The sequence below is a fragment of the Electrona antarctica genome (assembly GCF_951216825.1).
Source record: "Electrona antarctica genome assembly, contig: scaffold_26, whole genome shotgun sequence".
Lineage (NCBI taxonomy): Eukaryota > Metazoa > Chordata > Actinopteri > Myctophiformes > Myctophidae > Electrona > Electrona antarctica.
Window position 1 is genome coordinate 62,423 of NW_027636995.1, and position 23,181 is coordinate 85,603.

General features: G+C 43.4%; 2 protein-coding genes across 2 annotated transcripts; both read right to left on the bottom strand.

Annotated features, from left to right (window-relative positions):
- Positions 1 to 180: 180 nt before the first annotated feature.
- Positions 181 to 8,087, bottom strand: LOC306919548 (OX-2 membrane glycoprotein-like; the record flags this gene model as incomplete). The annotated part of the gene is made up of 6 exons (XM_079532313.1): positions 7,941 to 8,087; positions 4,570 to 4,908; positions 3,096 to 3,395; positions 1,286 to 1,324; positions 1,126 to 1,194; positions 181 to 203 (listed from the first exon to the last, which is right to left on the bottom strand). Exons 1-6 carry the CDS (start codon positions 8,020 to 8,022, stop codon positions 181 to 183), a joined length of 852 nt encoding a protein of 283 aa, XP_079388439.1. The 5' UTR covers positions 8,023 to 8,087.
- Positions 8,088 to 11,462: 3,375 nt separating this feature from the next.
- LOC306919549 (kelch-like protein 24) lies at positions 11,463 to 22,238 on the bottom strand (the record flags this gene model as incomplete). The annotated part of the gene is made up of 13 exons (XM_079532314.1): positions 22,064 to 22,238; positions 18,805 to 18,887; positions 18,494 to 18,688; positions 18,019 to 18,153; positions 17,724 to 17,915; positions 16,978 to 17,121; positions 16,573 to 16,735; positions 16,120 to 16,257; positions 14,859 to 15,002; positions 12,781 to 12,969; positions 12,244 to 12,366; positions 11,572 to 11,746; positions 11,463 to 11,484 (listed from the first exon to the last, which is right to left on the bottom strand). The coding sequence occupies exons 2-13, from the start codon at positions 18,883 to 18,885 to the stop codon at positions 11,463 to 11,465; spliced, it is 1,701 nt and encodes a 566-aa protein (XP_079388440.1). The 5' UTR covers positions 18,886 to 18,887; positions 22,064 to 22,238.
- Between the last annotated feature and the right edge of the window lie 943 nt (positions 22,239 to 23,181).

Genomic DNA, 23,181 nt, shown 5'->3' on the forward strand with positions numbered 1-23,181 from the left:
GGTTCAATGTTGTCAGAGACGAAAGGCGTCTTTGTCCCAGAAATAAACGAGGGAGAAAAACAGGCTGAACACGTCGTCATTCAAAATGGAGCATGATTGCCTAGAAGGTACACCAATGGACAGACAGATGGACAGAGTAGTCTGGTGTTTAACTGTCTTATAACTCTTGGGGAATCTGTTTCATTTCGCCGTCATTGGTTGACCTATACAGGAGAGGTTAAAACATGATCATCAGGTATTATTTCTAATATAAGGAGGAAGAACTTTTTCCAAAAAGTGTACAGTATTTGTTAAAATCATGCTTTTATGTGGACACGCCCACCAGTTTATTAAGTATGCCTGGTTTGACTGGTGGGTGGTGATGGGTGGTGATCCACCTGAACTGAAGCCGCACCCACAGCTGTAGTTGTATGATAAAGGGGGAGGGGTTAAGGGAGGGGCTGATAGTGTGATATCATTATATTACTGTTCATTTCATTGGCCCGTTTGACTGTCAAGGGTTCAGCCTCCAGGAAGAAACCCTAAATACAAAGTTAATACACCATTGCACATAAAAACGACTCCAGGGTGTCTAATGAAGTACTGTCACCTCATAGACACATGAAAAACTGGAAAAATACAAAAATTGTGGCACTCCATCTTTAAACAACAGTCAGTAGGCCTATACTGTCATGTTCAGATGCAGAAAGGCAAAAATAAATCCAAAATAAAGTTTAATTTAATAACTTTATGTCCAACCCACATGGTCTTCTTCATCAGGGTCCAGTGTTTCTCAAACGTTTCAGGCCGGGTTCCCTCCAAAGTAATTATATTTGAACTGGGGGGGTCGACCTCCAACCCTGACAAGCTCGCAGTTGGAATTGTAGGAGTTGAGGCATTACATTTACTTTGACTCAGTTCCACATAATTATATATTTTGAAAATAGCCAATCTACAAGCTCACAACGCCTTGCATTGGGGTTGGAGGTTATTTTCACAATGGTTATTTTACAATTTGGCCAATGTTTGACCAGTTTTACTTTTTATATATAGTTTGTTCATTATGTTTGATGCAGTAATGGTCCCTTTTACATTTCATTTAAAGGTCTTAAAATTCTGATTATTACCTTGTTTCTTTTTTTCTACGTCTGAAGACTAATCCAACTGCGATGGTTGTGATGATTACAGCAACACCAATGGAAATAACCATGATAACTGGTGAGGAAAGATGAGAGAGTTATATGTCCTACAATGATACACTCATGGATCAAACAGGCATGCACTTGATTAAAATAAAATAACTTACTGCAACCTCTCTGATCTGCTTCACATGTCTCATACAGATCTGCAAAACAAAATAATACTAATTAATTAGTAACATATCTACCTATCTACTGTACATAATCAATGAAGGTCAATGACCCCCCCCCCCCCCCCATATACTTTCTTTATATGATGATTTCCTGTTTTTCATAGACGTGTATATATGTATTTAAATGTTCTGATGAATTGAAAGTGGAGGACCCTGATGTAAACACGTCATGGTTTCGTCCTCGTGGCAGTTTTTGTATTGACTTGTGCTTTCGTTTGAAATGCACCCATTCTGTATACTGTGAATAACATTTTCAATCAATCAATCAATGATATAGACTATACGTTGAATAGAAGAAGGGAGCGCTGCCGTGGTCCTTTGTTTGTTGAACTGAATGCAGGTGCTCGTTGGCGAGGTTAAAACATGAAAATAAAGAAGAGGATCCAAGGCACTCTGTTCCAGTGAGGTGAAAAAAGCCTTTATTATAAGTCATGGCAAAGAGCATTACAAAAAGGGAGGACCAATGCGCTTCGGCGTAATGATATAGACTCATTTAAATATACTACGTAATTTGCTCGGGAAAACAATAGTCGAGTACAGCGTCGATATGATTGGACATGCTTATGTGCGTTCTCTCAGTATTTCCCTTTGTCTTAAGCGCTATGCAAACACTGCTGTGGGATCCGACATTCAGGAAACCAGGTTCAAATCCGGGGTAGAGGGGGAAAGTTACATAGTGCTGCGTTAAATCCATCTCTCACAGAGAGTGTTAGAGAGGCAGGGGCTGAAATCCTGTAAGAGGGCACTTTTGGACAAAAATTGTGAAAATAGCAGATCTACAAGCTCACAACGTGAGAGCTTGTATATCAGCTATTTTCGGGGCGCAACCCTGCAATCTTTAGCTACTGGAGATGCGGTGTACGACATGGATTTCGAAACAAATTTGTTCAACGCAAAATGCTACGTTCCAAGTTCAGGAGACTTCGGAAAAAAGCAATTGTCCTGAATGCTGCCTTCCGGTATGGCAGGGTTCCCCAATTAATTTTCCTCAAGGGCCATATTTTTACTAGGGAACCAGGCTGGGGGCCGAGTCCGCACGCGCGGAAAATTGGGTTTTTTATTTTTTCATTAATTAATTAAAATTTGTTCTCAACCAGTGGTCCGGGGACCACCAGTGGTCCTTGGGGGGGTGCCCAGTTTGACATGCATAGGCTACTGACCCCATAGAGTATATATATAATAGAGACTGAACTGGCGCGAAGCTCCGCCCCCCCAGCTATTCATGTCAGTGGAAGTTGCTCAGTGGCGTTTTGAAGCACCCGGAAGACTGCCGGAAGTCCCTCCCAGGACCTCAACTTTGAGGTCCTGAGTGACGTAGGGCAACCGAGCACTCAACGTTAAAGCCCAGCTGCACGGGGTTTCCCGGTCATGAATCCACGGGTCCGCCTGTAGTCCCTCCTCCTACCACTAGGACCTAGAGCTTCAACGTTGAATAGCCTCGCTGGCCCCTTGACTGACCCCCATTTAATGCCATTTATATCTGGGACACCCCCCCCAAAACAAAAAACTTTGTTTTCTTTTCCAGGGGCCACAAGGGGGCGCTCCGCGGGCCGCAAATGGCCCACGGGCCGCCTATTGGGGAACCCTGCGGTATGGCATGGAAAGGAGTGGCATTTCGCATTTCTTTCACCATAGTAAATGCTGCATTCGTGGTCTGGAGAGGGGCAGTTGTTTTACAGACGGGTAAAAGGGCAGGGGCTGAAGCCCCCTTTGATGTCTGTGTGTGCACGTCCCTGTCTCTCACCTTGTCTGTCAGAGTAAATGACACGGGTCACCTCCTTCACCAGGCCAGAGGAGAGAGTGACCACACAGTGGACCTGTGTAGCGTTGCTGCTACAGAAGCCGTCCAGTGTGACAGTGCTGCTCACTGTGATGGTACCGTCGGCGTTGACTGAGTGGACGCTGCTGTAGCTTGAAGAGCCTAAATGTGTGCACGGAACCTCCAGAGTTACTGTCAGAGCGGGACGGGACACCGCCGAGCAGGACACAACCGTCAGCTCTGTGCCGTTGGGGCGCGTGACGAGTAATGTGGGCTCTGGTTGCTCTGGAAGACAAAAAAAACATATCTTTTTTTTCTTTTAGGTTTTCACCTCAATTACACCCAAAAAACCTGAACTTTGAACATTCAGTGGATTTTCTCTGGTCTGACGTTTTCTCTGGGGGTTGGAAGCCTTTTGAGCTGCAATGAAAACAGGCAAAACAGTGACATCTGCTGGCAAATCCCATTGCCATCTATGGGATTTGCAGGCTGTGACAGCACAAACCGCAAAAAACTCTGAGCACTTGTTTGAGCCAAAAAACCACAGACTACTGCATGATAAAAGTTCAGTTTTTTTGGGTGCAATTGAGCTGAGTAAACTTAACAAATTAAGAACATCTCTCTTATGGATAGGGTAAGAATTCAGTCACGCAGGAGAGACTTTGAGCAGAGCCACTTTGTGTGGAAAGGAGTCAATTAACGTGTATTCTGGGGGGTTTTAAGCTATTAGTTTTGTCTGCCTATATTGATAGGACAGTGGATATTTGACATGGGCATGGGGAGGGTGTTCGCTGGGCTTGGGAATGGTACCCATGAGCCCCAGAGCGTATACGGTACGTGCCTTAGCTGCTATAGGCCAGTGGTTCCCAAAGTGGGGTCCGGGGACCCGCAGGGGTCCTTGAGGGAGTTCCAGGGGGTCCTCAGCTAAATGATAGTTTGGAACTCTGACAGTGTACACTCTCAGAGTTAAATTAACATTGATTTTACAATATAAATTGGGGGTCCCAGAGATAGAAATGCCATTAACTGGGGGGTCCTTGAAATTAAACGGTTTGAGAATCACTGCTATAGAGCCATACAAATCTTCTCTTATGGGGGTCCTCTTATGGGGGGTCACTGGCATATCTCTTCAAATGGGGGTCCGCGGGCTAATTAGTGTCAATTTGGGGGTCCTTGACATGAACAAGTTTGGGAACCACTGCACTAGGCCACCACGTACCCCACCACTAAGTTCTGATATTTTTGAGCGGTGCTAGCCACTCCAACACTTGACTGTGTGTGTAGCATTAGTCAATCTAATGTGTGTATGTAATGAGACTGTGTTGTCATGTAGCATGCAAAAATGTCAACATGTCCCACCATTTTCTTATACTTAGGACTACATTATTTCACCAACCTCCAAACTTAACATCTTAAGCCAAAGCCTCAAAGCGTGGCAAACACATTTTTGAACCCTTACCTTCGACAACGAGGCAGGTTTTCGTATAGATGGCTCCTTCGGGGTAGGCATTAAATAAACACCTGTAACAGCCCCGGTCTGATTTGGTCACATTCCTGACCACTATGGTGCTCTTCTGCAGTCCCGTGTCTTCAAACTCCACTTTGCCCAGAAAGGGAGGGTTGATCTTGGTGCCAAAGCGTTTGCTGTAGCTGGCAACGTCCTCCGTTCCTCCCGGTAACATCCTCTGCCAGGTAACTTGAAGGACGTTCTTGGGTTGTGTGAGTTGGCAGGTGAAACGGGCATCCTCTCCCACCATGGTCCTCACAGGATCCTGTGTTTGGATCATCTCTGATACACCTGGAGGTTTGTATTTATTTATTTTTATTTATTTATTTTTATTAAGGATCCCCATTAGCTGGTGCCATAGCAACCAGCTAGTCTTCCTGGGGTCCACATAAGAATAAAAACATTACAGTAGACATACAATTACAAATAAGGTGGAGGAAATGACATGACTTGTGTGGATCACTGGCTTCTTTCAAAACAGGCCTGATCTATCAAGAGGGGATGTATGTACACCTTTTTCCCATAGAACGGAGGTGACATTCACTGCCGACATTTTCCCCCTGTGTTGATATGAATTTTTGTTTTGTTTTAAACCCCTCCAAGGCTCCAACGTCTGGCTTTTGAAATTGCGTCATATGACAGCCAAGTCTATGGACTTTTAAATTAATGTTTGTTTAGGGCACTAAACATGTCATGTGACAGCTAAGGAGTCTACTCTATCGAGTTTTAATGTTTGTTTACAGCAGTTAAACAAACATTGATGTCATGTGGGTGTCTGAGCGGCGCTCCTCACTAAGCACAATTTTTTTCTGCTATGTTGATGAATTGAATACATAGTAGTGTGTGTGTGTGTGTGTGTGTGTGTGTGTGTGTGTGTGTGTGTGTGTGTGTGTGTGTGTGTGTGTGTGCGTGCGTGCGTGCGTGCGTGCGTGCGCGCGTTATGCATGCACTCATTGAAGGAAGATACTGTATGTTTAATGATGTCATCCCGTCATATACAAGAAATGTAGATGGTGAAAAATTGTGCATCAAATGATGTAGCACCTTTTGACCAAAGTGCTTTACATTCACACACAGACACTCAGACAGTGGAGGAAAACATGCAAGTCACCGCTGGGATTTTATCAGGTGCAGTTAGTGGTTAAATGTTTCCCTTTCCGTGATGCGATGGCCGGCTGCCGATTACAGAACGCAACCACACAACCTGCCCAGTGGCCAAAGACACATGGCTGTCTGCCTTCATTCAAAATGTACGCTTTGTGTGCGGGTGTCTCACTCAGATCGCACTGCCACATAGTCACACGTGGCGTTCGATGTGAGACTTTTAATTTTGATGCTCAGGTAGAGCTCTGAGCTACCCTAAAAAGGGTCTAAATATGCCTGTGTCCTCCACATAATTGCACCGAGTGTTAATAGCTGCATAAGGAATACATACAATGTGTTCAATGCATCAGTGGTTCTCAAAGTGGGGGTCGGGGGACCCCCAGAGGTCTTTGAGGGAGTTCCAGGGGGTCCCCAGCTAAATGATAGATATAGTTGCCATATAGTTTTGTACTGTTTTGTGTTTTGTATGTGTCTATGATGGCATAGAGTTATAATATATCAGTCTATGGAGTTAACATTACTCTAATATGCCCCCGCAGGTGTGGTTATATAATATGCAAATATGTCTTCCCTGTGTATTTGGTTTCTTCCTGAAAGCTGAAAGCCTTTGAGTCAAAAGGCACAGTCGAAATACACCGCTTCAGTGACACACTAAAATCAGCCCCTAGCTCCCCTAAGTCCCGTATTATCATATAACAATAGCTGAAAGGTGTATGTGTGTGTGTGTGTGTGTGTGTGTGTGTGTGTGTGTGTGTGTGTGTGTGTGTGCGTGTGTGCGTGCGTGCGTCATTGGCCCGGTTTCCCAAACGCATATGGTGTAAAACTTGTAGTGCTGCACATGCTCAGATGCTCCTCTAGGCCGCACACAGAAGCCTGTGAACATAGACATTTCGTGCATAGATGTGCCACGCAACATGCCATGTATATATATATATTTTTTTTTTAAGAGTAAAGAGAGCCTAATGTCTGCTGTCCAGCAGTCCAAATATTATTAAATTAAATTTCAGAATGGTAGACCTGAGGTCTACCATACCAGGCCTCAGGCCTGAGGCCTACCATACCAGGCCTGAGGCCTACCATTGCATGGCACGTCTATGTACGGAATGTCTATGTTCACAGGCTTCTGTGTGCGGCCTAGAGGAGCATCTGAGCATGTGCAGCACTACAAGTCTTACACCACATATATGCGTTTGGGAAACCGGGCCATTGTCATTGTCATGTTTTTGTGATTAAAAGCTAAATATCTCAAAAGTATTAGATAAAAAAACACACATAATGGCCCATAATTCCCAAGAAAGAATGGATGAGATATAGGGTCCACACTTTGGGCGAGAACAGGCTATGTGACGTGATACTTTTAAATTTATCCAATGATGATGATGAGATATACTTTATTGTCCCACGAGGGGAAATTTGTCTTGGGCAAAAGTGCAGTAGTACATGACGCTTTTTTAAAACAGACAGACAATACACAGTAGACAATACACAATAGCAGCAATGTACAAGTACAGTATCACAAGAGTATCACAAGAACGGTGCAAAATTGCAATCAGAGGAGGTATATAAATATAACAGTTTATAGTATCACAGGTATAAGTGCATTAACTAACTGATGAAGGTCAATAAGTCCCTTCCCCACTAAGAACTATGAACTATGTGGCGGTTGTTTAGTAGGACAATTGAAGTGGGAAGAAAATAAAGTTTAAAGCGGTTGCTCTTGCAACGACATGTAGCGTCTACCAGAGGGTAACAGCTCATACTCTGAAGATAATATATGTGAAGGGTCAGACAACACTCTCTTTGACAGACTGAGCACCGTTTTCTCAAAGATTGTCTGAAGAGATGGAGAATCTTTCCTACCAATTACCTTCATGGCTGTTTTTTCCATTTTTGCTATTCTAGATTTGAGCTGGACAGAGAGTGTCCCAAACCAAGCTGACATGCCATATCTAATAATGCTACCTAGCACTGCATCATAGAAAGTTGACATGACTCCCTTACTCACACCAAAGAGCCTGAGCCTGCGGAGAAAGTGCAAGCGTTGTGCCAATGTATTTTGAGCTGAGAGATTCCTGTCTGTCTCTCTGTCTGTGCCACTAACACCCCCCCCCCCCCCCCCCCCCATCTGAGAAGGTTAGTTACCACACATAGCCTATACACCTAAACACAAATTAGCTAAAGCTGTATTAAACCATGAAACTTCAATTTAATTAACCTACCTTCTGAGAAGTCCGTGACCAGTAGAATAAAGTGTGTGAGCGAAATGAGCCATTTCTCTTTAATAAAAACACCCAAATGCATAGTTTTACACAACAGAACAGCAGCGATCCTTCCATAAATGGGAGAATGTCTGCCGTTGCTGCGCACAGCAGCACAATGAGCCACATTGTAACCTTTACTGCTGTGCCGCAGGTGTGTGTGTGTGTGTGTGTGTGTGTGTGTGTGTGTGTGTGTGTGTGTGTGTGTGTGTGTGTGTGTGCGTGCGTGCGTGCGTGCGTGCGTGTGGTGTGTGTGTGGGCGAGGGGGTCGACTTTCGGTCGTCATAAGCTATAGGGCTTGTGGTCAGTGAGTGAATCAGTTGTTTTCATTGTTTACACAGCAGACTTTGTTCAGTGCAGTTCAGAGGGTAATACCAGAGAACTGGACACTTGAGAGGTTTAGGTTGTCTTCGGCTGAGGCTCTGATGTTAATCAGATGAAACAGTGTTTCTTATGTAGTCTGTGTGAATACAAAACAACTCGCCCCTTTGTCTGTGTCTCTTGGCATAGATAGAGCACAAAAACAGAGTAGCCTGCTTGGCCAGTTTCAGAGAACCCCAGCCAGGCCCTGCACTTTTGTAGTTTGCCAAAAGACCAGATGAGATTGATTGCCGTGTATGTTATTGTCTCCACCAGCCGAAGGCATGGGGAGAGTATGTTTTGCACTCCGTCCGTGTGTGTGTGTCCGTCTGTCCGTCCGTCTGTGTACAGCTAATCTCCGGCCCAGTCGATGCCAAACTGTGCACACGCACTCCCTGGATGCCAACGACGAATCTCTGTCCCAATGTTTTATTCTTTCTTTCTCTAAGGTCAAAAGAAAAGGCCACCTGTGCGCTCCCGTTTCTCTTGTTTCTCTTTTGTTTTACTTCTTACTCCCACACTTGTATTGAAAGAGGTGAGAGTTTAATTATCTTGTGTGACTATTAAAACATTCCAAACAAATACCATCATATCATATCAGCTGCTCTTTACATTAGCATAAAACTAAATATTAGACTAAATAAATAAAACATAAATCGCACATCCCCTAAACAGGCATGGTAAGCAATTAAAGTATGCTGTTTATCTTTCTTATCATTTTAAAGACCTGTCTAGTATTTGAATAATTTATTTCTGGAATTGAGTGACCATAACAAAGCTTGACGGGAGCTCTGGTCAATGAATAATCTAAATTCCTCTATTAGGTAGGTGTGACGAGATCCGATACTTAGCAGCATGCCATACACTCCACAGTTCTCAGTTCACTTCCTTTTCAAACAGTGCCGGCTGCACCCCATATAATCGGCGAAATCATCTGTTATCAGCACGAATGGTGCCAAAATGTCCATACTGGCATCCTCACCACATAGCCTGGTCAAGGTTTCCCCCTGGTGGACGTGTAATTTTGGTGCATGGAACTAGGAGCTACTAATATATACTATTGTGCACCCCATTCGACTGTTATCAGTGCATATAATAGGCGTTATCAACCGTTATTAGGACCATACAATGGGCCCAGTATGGACATTTTCCACATACTCACGGTTTCAGTATGTCATTATCAGCTATTGTGACGGGTGATAAGGGTATTTTCATTATAGAATGCCCATACTGTTGTTTGAACAATGTCACCAGCCGAGTCAGTATGTTGTTATCATGTATTGTATCCGTTGATAATGATATTAGGACCATACAATGGGCCCAGTATGGACATTTTCCACATACTCACGGTTTCAGTATGTCATTATCAGCTATTGTGACGGGTGATAAGGGTATTTTCATTATAGAATGCCCATACTGTTGTTTGAACAATGTCACCAGCCAAGTCAGTATGTTGTTATCATGTATTGTATCCGTTGATAATGATATTAGGACCATACAATGGGCCCAGTATGGACATTTTCCACATACTCACGGTTTCAGTATGTCATTATCAGCTATTGTGACGGGTGATAAGGGTATTTTCATTATAGAATGCCCATACTGTTGTTTGAACAATGTCACCAGCCGAGTCAGTATGTTGTTATCATGTATTGTGGCCAAATGCCATTGTGCAGTACACCAACAACAAGTCTATGTGTGGTGTGCATAGCCATGTGAAACTATTCTCGTGCCGTATTTTGCTCTCCGTTTCATGGTCATGGAGGGAGAGAGAGAGGGTGCAGCGAGAGAGATAGGTGTGAATGCAATCGCATCAAATGGCATGCTTGGTGAAAAGAAAGTATACAGTGGGTCATGTCCAGTCGCAAAGCGCGCCATGAGCATATATGGCACATCTCTCTCCTGTTTAGGTAATAAAGGGTGCACCCTTGACTGCATTCCGTCAATGTGCCTGGAGCTGTGTGTGTGGCTGGCTGGGTGGGTCTGAGCACGAAAACAGCATGGTTGTTTTTCACCACCTGTGCGCAACCTAACACACACAAACGCACACGCACATAATAACACTTTAATTGCCCGGAACTATTTAATCCATTACATTCATGCGCCCAGTCGATTTATAAACACGGACGCCTTTTCCGGACGGACCGGCCGGAAGTTCATGATGTTGTGTAGCAGCTAACAATAGCCACAGCACTTTAGAATCGATCGACAACAACGGGAGACAAGAATAAATCTATCGAGACTAGCGACTGGACCGCGGAGCGCCGTCTAACACAGGATCTTTTTTTCAGAAAAAGACGGGATGATTTAGATCGCGATTTATGAACGTTTTAAGATTTTCGTTTTCATCAGCTAAACAGAGGAGGGAGTTTTTTGATGACGTCTCAGTCTTGCGCGTCACCGAGGAGAGCCCAGCAGGCGCGCCTGGGCTATACAGCCAGGCGATCTGTTCTCGTATCAATAAACTTCGTCTTTAGGACAATACTTCGTCCTGAGCGTCGGGCGTTACTAATAGAAAGGACAAAGAACTTCGTCCTGGGCGATTAATCTGTTAACTGTATATATGATGATTTCGGGTGTGCCAGTACAGTACAGTGACAGTACAGTACAGTAGAGGGTACAGTAGAGGGACCCCCACACGGTCATTTCTCAACCGTTTTGGACGTGGGGCAGCTCGCCGGAATCAGCCCGGCCCCCTGGGCGCGTTCCTGGGGGTCTGGATGTTCCGGAGACCCCCCCAGGGACTCCCCGGGGACCCCCACATGGTAACTCTCTCATTTCTCGTGGGGCGGCTCACCGGAACCGGGCCGGCATCCTGTAGGTCTGGAACTCCCAACACGGAGTTGCACCACTCACTTCACACGGGTGGTCACTTCCCTGTTCTTTCATTGCTGACGAGTAGAGAGACATGCTCCGCCCCTTCTGTGTTTTTGTTAGCTTCCCTCTTCGTCTCGAAACAGACATTTCTCAGCCAAAATCAACGCGCATGTAATCTAATTCATCCAATTGTCTGACGGAGGACAAATTCAAGACAAATTAAGAACTCTGATTATTGTGAGCGTTTTTTTTATCACGATAATAGATAACGTTTATTGTCCATTCACTAGGTGTGATTTACATAATTCAGATAAGACCTCCATTGATCCTGCAAGGGACATTTGGTCACCAAGCAAGTACAACAGTTAAACAAATAACCCTTTCCTTTGTCTTATTCATGTCATTCATGTCTTACCTGTCGCCCATCCCTCCTAAAACGTAGATCTTTCCATTCACTGTAACCGCGCTATGCGAGTAGCGTCCCACATGCATGGGGGCACACAGGGTCCACTGGTTGGTCTGGGGGTTGTAGCACTGCATCGTATTTGCACCGATCTCTTCCATATAATAATCATCATAATACACACCACCTGTAGACAAACAAGAATTAACAGGATAGTGTGTTTTATTACACGGCTTGGTTGAATGCTTGATTCCGATTGGTCAAAAGTTATTTCTGTATAATGACCGTTCTGCTCTATAACAGACCGATGCCTAATCATACCCTCGGAGCACCTGCTGTGCTTGATTTACTGCAGTTTCCAGTAAATCATGATTTGTCACAACTCGAGTTGGCTTTGTACAACGCTTAAAAAGGTGAAGAATCGTAAGAATGCGGCACAAATCTTTGAATATATATTCTTCCAGAGCGAACATTTTTTTAATTTCGACGTCAGGCCTAAATGGGTTGAATAAATACTTTTTGAAATGTCAATGGGGAAAATGCATTGGGAATTATTTCCTGGGCCTGGCGTCGTCATGAATGGGGGCGGGACTGCGACGCTCTATATTCTGGTATTATTATTTTTACTCAAGTAAAGTACTTCCTCCAAGACTGACTAAGGGTCTTTAAGAAGACTTATGATACCTGTAGCATAGATCTTTCCATTCAAAACACTAGAAGCTGAACATGGAATCTCCATAGCAGCGACTTCTGTCCACACAGATGTTTTAGGGTTGTACTTTGACTTCCGTACATCTGTAGCACCACCTAGAGTCCAGGAGTACACACACGGCAAAACATTATTCACTGTCAACAGGAGAAGCATGAATACATAATAAAACCAGTATTTGTACATTTTCAGTGAACCATTATGCTTGACATTCACTAACACCTCATGAAACCCAGCAGGTTCTGCAGGTCCATTAGCCTGGCCAGTGCTTTCTGGTCTAGAGGGGCGGGTTTCGCTGGAGAATATTGGTTCACCGATCTGAGCCCCCACCCCTGCCCCCCTCGGCCCCTCCCGTCCCTGGTAGAAATCAGCGGAGGAAAGTGACGCCCCTCTGCACTGCAGTTCACTCCTACTCTCCTAGACCAGGAAATGTGCCACATTATTTGAGCCGAACGCAAACGAAAATAAAAGCCTGGGTACAGAGGCTACAGGTCCATTAATCTGTTTCATACCAATACAATAGAGATGTCCATCCAGGGAGACCACATTGTGCTTGTGAGACTCGTAATGCGCTGCCACACCGACAGACTCCATCAGCTGCCAGGAGTCTGTGTGCGGGTCATATTTTTCCATCGAGTCTTCACTCTTCTCACTCCCCCGGCCTCCCACTGCAAACACACATCCATCCAGCATCACCAGGCCTGTGGAACATGTGGGGTTGAGCAGGGGGAAAAGATAAATTAAACTGATGAAGTGATGACCTTGGGCCACATGCACTATCTCATTGGGCAACCGCTAACACTTAGCGGTTAATCCATAACAAAGATTGTGATTCATGTGAAAAAACGGTATAATGTTATAATTTGGCATTCCCGTCAACAATACATTCTGGTAATTAATCATGTTTGAAGAGCTGCTAAATCCACCCTGCCTCCAACATTTCCCATTCTGTGTGATGTCAGGAATGGAAGTAGTATTTACTGACTGCTGCCTGACCACACTACTGCACTAGCACAGTAATGTATATGACCATTCATATTTAACAATATAAATGGATCCAGAGAATTGCAATTAAAAGTAGTTTTGAATGCTACATATATAGATCAATATTGCAGTCAGTACAGTATTTACAATTATCAACTGGATCCACTTGTGATGTCATTGTTCTGCAGTTGGAACTGATACATTTTGCTACCTGTACAGATGCATCTGCTAGTGTTAATTAATGTCCATATAATTTGATATTAGATATAAAAGCAACTGATATCGTCTCTATTTAACCACTTTTTCCCACCTCATGTCATTTATACTTTGGCTATTTAGAAATAGATCTACTAGCTGATGTGACAGTTATTTTTTTAAGAAAACAATACTAACTAGAAAAAGTGCCCTTCTGGGCACAGGTCTCCACCAGTGTGTGTGATGTTTTGCAAAATGTTTAGGAGTAATATATAAACGTGTGTGTGTGTGTGTGTGTGTGTGTGTGTGTGTGTGTGTGTGAGACGCGGCTTGGCCTGTTGTAGCGCCACCATGAGGCTGATTTGAAAACTGTCAAGTGGCATTTCTTCCTCAGCCTAGTGGGAATATGCATGCACAGTTTCACCGCAATCGAACGCTGCGTTGAGTAGTTGTGGCGATTTGTACAAAACGGGTACAAAGCGGGCTACTCCTGAAAGGTTTAGAAGCCAATCGTAGCCAATGAGGGTGGATTATGAGAAATCAAACAAACCTGTCTTGATCACATGACTATGGAGAGCATGTGTACTGATTTGCGTGAAATTTGGATACAATCTGAAGGAGTAATATTAGAAAATGTGTTTTACATATGTCGGCCTCCTGGTGGCGCTATAAAGAGCAGATGTGAAAAATTCCAGGCAAAGGTTTTTCCTTGGCCTCTAGGGAGTGTGCATACATGGTTTTACACAGATCGGTGCAGTTATAGGTAAAAACCGGCCAGTTATAGCGCCACCATGAGGCTGAGTTGAAAATAGTCAAGTGGCATTTCTTCCTCGGCCTAGTGGGAATGTGCGTGCAAAATTTCACGGAAATCACACAATGTGTTCATGATTTGCAGCATTTTGTTTAAAACGGAGCACTCCTGCGAACTTTGGAAGCCAATCGTAGCCAATCAGGATGGAGTCTGAAAAATCTGAAAGACCCGTTTCGTTGAATGGCTCTAGAGAGACTGTGTACCAATTTGCGTAATGTTTGGACCAAATCTGTAGGTGTACTGTCAAAACATTTGTTTTGCACAAAGCGGCCTCCTGGTGGCGCTATAACAGGCCAATGTGAAAACTTTGGAGCAGAGGTTCAGCTCTGGCATCCAGGGAGTGTGTGTGCAGAGTATGGCTGCGATCAAGCCAACGGTGCCAGAGATTAGCTGTTCACAGACGGACACACGGACGGACACACGGACGGACACACGGACGGACGGAGTGCAAAACATACTCTCTCCCCATGCCTTCGGCCTGGTGGAGACAAAAATAAATATATATATATATATATATATATATATATAACCTGCCCAAATTAGAGACACCAGGGTTAGAGTCATTAATTTGAATGTGATAGTTTAGTTTGACAATCTTACTGAAAAAAAAGCGTGGCTCATTCATGGGAGCCATCTTCAGCCATGAGTTATGGTTAACATCATAGCGCCACATCTCTCTACTGAGAACATCTTTATGCTCAGCTTTATCAGAGACTCTACCTCCGGCCAAATACAGACTGGAACCTATGGTGGAGAAAGAGCAGAATTAAAACAAGTTATACTGTGATTGTTAAAATAAATGCTTTCAGACCTTGTAGCACTTTGAGATTCAGAATGATAAATTATGTTATAACTTATAAAATGCATTATTATTATTATATAAAATTTGAATATGCATACACAACTTTACATTTCTTCACATATCTTCATTCTTTTTGTGATGGTTTACTTAAAAAGCCAAGAAATTCACCTAAAATAAGCCAGTGTATAAATAGTGGGCTATATACCAACCTCACTACTGACTGCAGTACGTAACATTTAGACAACATTCTGCCTGTGATGCATCAGCAATTAAAATGGTCAAAAATCACTGTCCCCTAGGGGCGAAAATTGCTAGGTACCTGGTGACGCTATTACATATCCATTCAGAGGGTAATGATTCGATTAAACCCGATTAAGTGGGCTACGCTATGATTCGATTAATCCCAATTGTAATCATTTAATCACTCACTGGTAATGACATAAGATGCCAATATTAACATATAAAGAAATACATGGGCAGGATTTTGGTTGAGGTCAGCACTCTGAATTGTCTTTATTCTTTATAATAATATATATATAATATATAATATAAATTGTGCCTTTTCTTTCGTTTCGTTATTCAGGGATTTAATTTTCAGTTACTGAAGTGTCATTAAGGAAGCGTTGGGTCAGTTCTTGAGGATATATACGTTGCACTTTTCTGTTTGTTTGCACACATTAACACTCTAGCCACTAGCATTTATTGAAAAATTAGGATAGCATTTGGTTGGTTTTCAAAACCAAGTGTCACTGTTGTGCAGCCTAACACAGACATACACATATGTCTTAAGCATTTAAAGGTAATTATTGACTGGGCAGCTCGGTCACCCTTTGTTCTATTGCCAGCCCCTGTATTGCTCACGTGCATGTGTTAATTATCTTGTATGTGTGCAAGATTACATTGATTCCTATGAATGGCAGCTTGTCCAACATGATGGTTGCTAAGCAGCACTGAACAAACGCTATCGTTGGATGGGGCTTAGCGGTCGGCCTATTCAGAGGTAAAACACTAGGATCCATTAAAGGTCCTAAATTGATTCACTGTGATGGTATTCCTCACCTGAGGCACACACAGCATACGAGTTTATTTTCGAGGGCAGACATCCAAGAGTCTTCCGCTGACTGGTCAGTGGATTAAAGCTCTCAACTTTGTGAAAGGGGTTGTAGGTTTCAGTCCCTCCCAGCATCACAATCACTTCTACAAGCAGAGGAGAAGGAGCAGGTGAGACAGAGCAGATTTAAGAGTTGAAGGAGAAACCAAACGTATCTGGTTGAGCTTTCAGTGTGGCAGCCCCAACCCCCTGGAACTCTCTCCCCAGAGAGGAAGGACAGAATTAGTCACTGAATGAATCCAGGAGACAATTGGTATGCATTTTGACATACAAGCGCAAGAAATGTAATAAGATAAATTATTAAATCATGAAGCCTGAATAGAAAAGGCAGATAAGTGTTTTCCATAAGCTTTTTCCATCATCATCAGGTGCAACACGCATGCATGCGTTCAGCAGGGTACCTGTGGTCCTGCGTGGGTGTGCTGTGTTAGAGTATGGCTGCTCCCCCTTGGCCTCAGAGATGAACCTCTGACAGCCCTGCTGTTCTTTCACCACATCCAGACTCTCAACCACAGTGTGGAGGTAGGAGGGACTGATGAGAGGCAGACGGATGTGCTCTAACACCTTCAGGAACACACAGAACACCATGGATTAGTACTATTGGGTGATCAACATCACATAATAATCATGCATATTACCAGCCAGTACCACGTATACAGCCATGTAGTGGAAAGCGACTCTAGAAACTACCTTGCATTTAGAAGACCTTTGACATACTAATATTGATCTGGTGGTCTTACAAGGTGAGAAAATAAGAAATGTTGAAAGCTCTGCTTGCGGGTAGGACACTTGTTTAAAAGACTGACCTGTCTAAAGCTCTGCTTGCGGGTAGGACACTTGTCTAACCACAGCATGGAAGCCTCAAACACCATGTCCTCCTCTGGAACATTCAGATGGTCACTGGAGAGAACCTCTGTCAGTCTTTCCATGGAGAGAGAGAGGAACGCTTCCTATTGGTAGAAGGAAAGAAAAAAACAACACGATTATCTGAGATAAATCAAGACACTGTTCCCAAATTCCCATACTTGAAGTGAAGTCACATGTTCTCGTCTGAAGTGTTCACTGGTGATAGATGGTTTGTTTAGTGGAGCCTGACAGAGCCCTATGCTTTTCTGGGCGGAACAAACTAGCATTGGAAACCGATGCCGACTTCCTATTGGTTCACCAACCTATGAGCCCGCCTCCCCTCCCTCCGCTACACCCCTCACCTCCCCACATTTGGAGCGCCGCCCCAGTGCACTGTTATTGATTTAGCAAAATGCAAGGTTCACTCCCACTTCTGTGCCACTTTTCCTGGTGGGCTCGCACAGGCTTTTTTCCCCCCATTTGAAAACAAATGCATGTGGTTTCGGAGGCTAGTTTACTGCAATGTGACAGTAACGTATTCATATACAGTATGTATATCTAATCACGATGACTGATTGAATGTTTCTACCCAGATGGTCTGGGTCAGTTGTGAAAGGTTGAGTCATAGTAATAAAACAAATGTATTAGGGAAAAAAAGGCAACAACAGACAACACCTTTGTAAATGTATGATCCTCAACCACTGACCTTCTGGTAGAGGACACTGAAGTGTTCCAGAATGTGATCCAAGCTGTGTTTCTTCAACATTTCACAGGAGTGGTCATCGGCAAAGCAGTAAACTTCCACACAGTTATTTACATCCATGTGACGCTTCATGTAGTCACAGCAGGCGTCTTGAACAGCCGTTACTTCCAACAAGTCTGATGCTGCTAGCAGGGCCTAGAACAAATGTTTTTATTAAGCACTGGTATTGTATTGTATATGATTGATTATATATGACAAATGTAGACAATGAACAAGGTTTATGATGTTTATACAGTACCTGTACATTATCAGCAGAGATGGACACCTTAGAAGTGTAGGCGTAGTCCACCAGCAAACCAATCATCTGAGGTTCCAGTCCACTGATGGTCACTCTGTCCTGTGTGGACTCCCTCATACCAGATATAAACGTGGCCTGTTCACAGTAAAAAGATGAATTGGCTTGGAGTGGAGTGTCCGTAGTTTCCTTCTCATTTGCATTGTTAATTGATTAATTAATTTGGTGTAGATGATAAATTGTCATGTGAAAGCGAAGGCAGACTTGAAATGTCATTGCCTTAACCCATTCTGGGCGGGAACCCCTTTTGGTGTTCTAACCCTTCTGGACGGGAATGTACAGAATTAAAAAATTTAAAAAAACTTTGATGCTGCTATATAAATATTTGAAGTTTTTCAGAAAGCTTAGATCAGATTTTAGAATCGGCCTCAGTCCAAAATGGGTTAACACCAGCAGGTCAATAAAAGTGTGTATTTACCTCAAAGTAAGGGCTGAAGGAGGCCAGTACAACACGGTGGCAGGGGACCTCCTGTCCCTCACAGCACAGAATCACATCACACAAGACACTGTTGAGACGCAGCCTGTTGAGAACCTCAAACACGTCGTTCGGATGCTGGGGGTCCACAAACACCTCAGCATCCAGGGAGGATGGAGGTGCACTGGTGCCGTCCTCCTGGAATGCAACAACAACATCATCCAGAGGGACATTTATAATCAGACAAATAAACTACTATTCATCTGTGAGTCATGTTGCTGATCTGGTAATGATGATTGGAAGCAGTCACTCACACGGTCAGTGTCCAGTCTCATCCTCTTGGCAGACTGCGGTGATTCTCTCTGGCAGGCAGCATCCAGGATGTTGTCAGCCATGGCTGAGGTGAGGTGTGGTGGAGAGAGAAAACACACAACATTACCACCCTGGGCAAGACCTACGCTGAAAAGACTATCAGCGGAAGTTGCGGGATTTTAGCGGAAGTATCGCCCAAGGAAATGACGTTGATGCTTTACAAATCAGTTTACATTCTCCACGAATGAAAGTGTTGTGATTGGTCGGAAAAAATATCGTATCCGGGGGAAATACATCTGACTGATGTTCCGGAGGATACATCCACCGATAGCTTCTCTGCCTTATGTTGTGACCAGGCTCTTCTTTTCTCAAAAAAGTAAGCCTGGGACCGAGGCTACAACATTACTGTTACATGTGCTCACACCAAGCCCACAGAGTGGCTGGAAAACGTTGAAGCTGCCTAACCCTACTGGCGAAAGATGGGACTGCAGGCGGGCGTGCGCAGCTGGGGTGTAACACAGAGCGATCGTTCATTAACCGATTGAGGCACGCACAGGCGAGTTAGCACTTCCGCATTTAACCAGAAAATGCGGAAGTAGAGCGTTCTTCCGGGTCCTTCAAATGCCACTGAGCAACTTCCTTTGAAATGAATAGTGGGGGTGGGGCACAGTGAAACCTAATGAATGAATTAATGCATATATGTTATCCCTAGTCCTGGCTACTACACTCTGTTCAGTTAAACAAGCATTTGTATCCGAGTACAGCCGGTATTCTATGGCTGACCACCAGAGCAGTCTGAGATTCTTTCTCTTTTCTTCTTTTCCTTTTTTAAACTTGACTTTTCTGTGTGGAGTTTGCATGTTCTCCCCGTGTCCCCTAGGGTAGGTACCCTAACAAAAAACATGCAGTAATCCTGGTCTCTAAAACTGCCTCCCCCTGGCCAGCCGGGGCACCTGATGGAGGGGAAAGGAACTGGTTAGAATAACGTGTTCCTTCCACCATAATATCTACACACCCTCCGCCAACCTAGTCCCCATATATGGGGGACATGGGGAGAGCAACGAACTTGAACTCATGCTTCCTTCATGCCTGAGTGTCCAAGTTTCTCCTTTACACCTGAGCCAAATTCCAATACCCAAAATCTCGGCCACTCGGTCACTCCAGCATGGCAAATGATGGTGAAATTGATGAGCTTCCAAAATATGATACCATCTTGTGGACTTCACACAACTTACATGGAGTTTTTTAAATGTGTGGCCTGAATACCGCTAGGTTGAACTCTGCTAATGAACAAACTGCAACGATTTGCATTCGGATACTGACATTATGTGATTGTCTACAACTCTACACGATTGTCACATATTTCAGCAGGTCACCAATTTCACAATGACACCGCCATGCTGGAGTGACCAAGTTTGAGTGAGTGAGTCGCTGAGAATTGGGTATTGGAATTTGGCTCAGGTGTAAAGGAGAAACTTGGACACTCAGGCATGAAGGAAGCATGAGTTCAAGTCTGTTGCTCTCCCCATGTCCCTCATATATGGGGACTAGGTTGGCGGAGGGTGTGTAGAGCCCAGGATCACATTAGATAATTGACACAGGGGTGAAAAATGGGTTACAAAATCGTGGGATAAAAAAGAAAATGTTTTTTTAGGATGACTACATGTTGTGTTTTTTATATGTGATATCATTGTTATTTGATATGTTATTGTTTGTTGTGGACCCCACGAAGAGTACCCACATGATCCAAATGAATGAAGAATAAGAAATAGATATGAAATAGATTTAAATGTGTCTGTTTGCAAAGTTTTTCCAAAATATCAAAAACAGATCTACAAAGCACACAGGCTGTGACACGTTGTGGGCTTGTAGACCAGCTTTGTACCAAGTATAACTACAGTATAGCTACTGTAGAGGTCCCCTTCACACAAATCCACTCCACCAAGTGTACTGAATATTAAATGAAATGTATGTGTGTGTGCAATCATTTCATTTGCTATATCCTACTACTACCCTCTTTCAATCCACCAACCTCATAGAGTATAGTCCATGTGCAAACACATGTGGCAACAAGCAGAATTTTGATTCTGTCTTAGCCTGTAGTAGTATTATCTAATTATGGTCTAATCAGCATTAGTAGTGGAAAGCTGGTGACGTATGGTTACATTAGTAGTAACCACCAGGTGATCAAATAATGAATGAGGAGGAATGGATTCCAACAGACGTTGAGTGTTGGGTTTATACTTTATAATATATCAAACTTGTCTTTGTCCCATCTTTACACATCTCACTGCTGGAAAAAACACAACAGTAGCCTACACTGCTTCTTCCTGTACTCAAAGCAAAGCAAAGCAAAGCAAAGCAAAGTTACTATATTTACCCAGGGTATCTGGGCTAAGCTCAAGAACTTGTTTCCAGCCAGGCCCTGCTCATAGAACATTTCATGGTAGTGGTTCAATGCCTTGCTCAAGGGCACTTCAGCGGTGGTAATTTTAACGTGTCGGACTGCTGATTCGAACTGGCGACCTTCCGGTATCAAGACCGCTCCGCAATCCGTTCGGCCACCGCTGCTCACATTTATTTAGCTTAGTCTTTACACCATTCTAATATCAGCCTCAATCCAACGTCCAACTATAAAAAAATCTCTCACAACAACACGCATATAAATGACACGCTTATTAGGCACCATTTCATGGTAGTGGTTCAATGCCACCAGAGGGAGTGCAACGAATCATGTTCAACCCAGATTCGGCACAAACAAGGGACTAAATTATTTTCGCTCCTATGCCACCAAAATGTGGAACGCCCTACCAACAGTCATTAAGACATGCGAATCCCTTGACTCCTTCAAAACCTCTCTCAAAGGGCACCTACGGATGGCTGCAATTCGAAACTGGCCCCCGTAAAATCTGAATCGCCCCCCCCCCCCTTTTTTTCCCTCACTGTATATGTTTCTTTTCCCTTTTTACCTCCATTATGATGAATTCCTGTACTGTTCTTTGTCTATATAGAAGTGTCTATTTGTACGTCTCTAAATGTTTTGATGATTTGAACATGGTGGACCCTGTTGTAAACAAGTGTAATGCTTAATTGGGTCGTCCACTCACAGTTAACAGCCTTTGTATTGAGTTTGTGCTTGAAATGTACTGTAATTCTGCAAACTGTTAATACAATTTTCAATCAATCAATCAATCAGGCTACAAACATAACGTAAACAAAAACTCATGAATAAAACAAAAAACACAACTCAAATAAACATACCTCGTTGTTCTGCCTACAATCAAAAGTCCAACCAAGTGTTCCACAAGAGACGGACAGCCGTACACAAACAACAATGGAATGTGTCCGTCGAACAATGTAATTTTTACTTTTAGACGATTTAAACTTTAACAACAAGATAACTTCACTCCTGCATGCCTTCTTTCTTCAAAGAGACGACGTGTTACCACTAAATGTGTCCTCCGGACAACACACCACAGAAGAACAGTTCCGGATTCCGGACACTAAAGTAAATAACATGGACTTTGAACATGGTGGACCCTATTGGAAACAAGTGTAATGCTTAATTGGGTCGTCCACTCACAGTTAACAGCCTTTGTATTGAGTTTGTGCTTGAAATGTACTGTAATTCTTTCTTTTCAAAATCTTTTTATTCAGGTTTTTCGACAGTAGCCCAGGGGCAAGTATTAGACAGACATATAAAACATAAAAATAAAACTCAATCCCCTATCCCACCCTCCCCCCACCCACAATCCCAAGGATAGTCGGAACAGTCTGGAGGAAATAAAATAAATATATATATATACACACATACACAAAATACATCCATACATAATTACAAAAAATAAAAATATAATACAATAAAAAAGCAGATTTTTCATAGAGCAGATTTTGTTTCTGTTGTGGTTTGGCGTTGGCCGAGGCATAGGCACGGCACACTATGCAGTTTGTGTGTTGTGGTAGAATGTCATAAATGGGCCCCAGGTCTTGTAAAACTTTTTCTCAGAGCCGGCAATTGAAAACCTTAACATCTCCAACTCGAGACAGGACATTATATCACGAAGCCACTGACGGAGCACGGGCGGGGCAGCATCCTTCCATTTGAGCAGAATGGCACGCCTAGCGAGCAACAAGGCAAAGTCGACCATACGACACTCTATGCGTGTTAGAGGAAGGTCATCCCTTCCAGCAGTGCCAAGGAGAGCCACTAAGGGATCTGGGTCTAGATTTTGATGTAGAATGTTGGATAGAGTATTGAACACATTCCCCCAAAATGGTTGTAATTTAGGACACATCCAATACTGAAAATGTACTGTAATTCTGCAAACTGTTAATACATTCTTCAATCAATCAATCAATACCATTTCCGGGTTTATGAT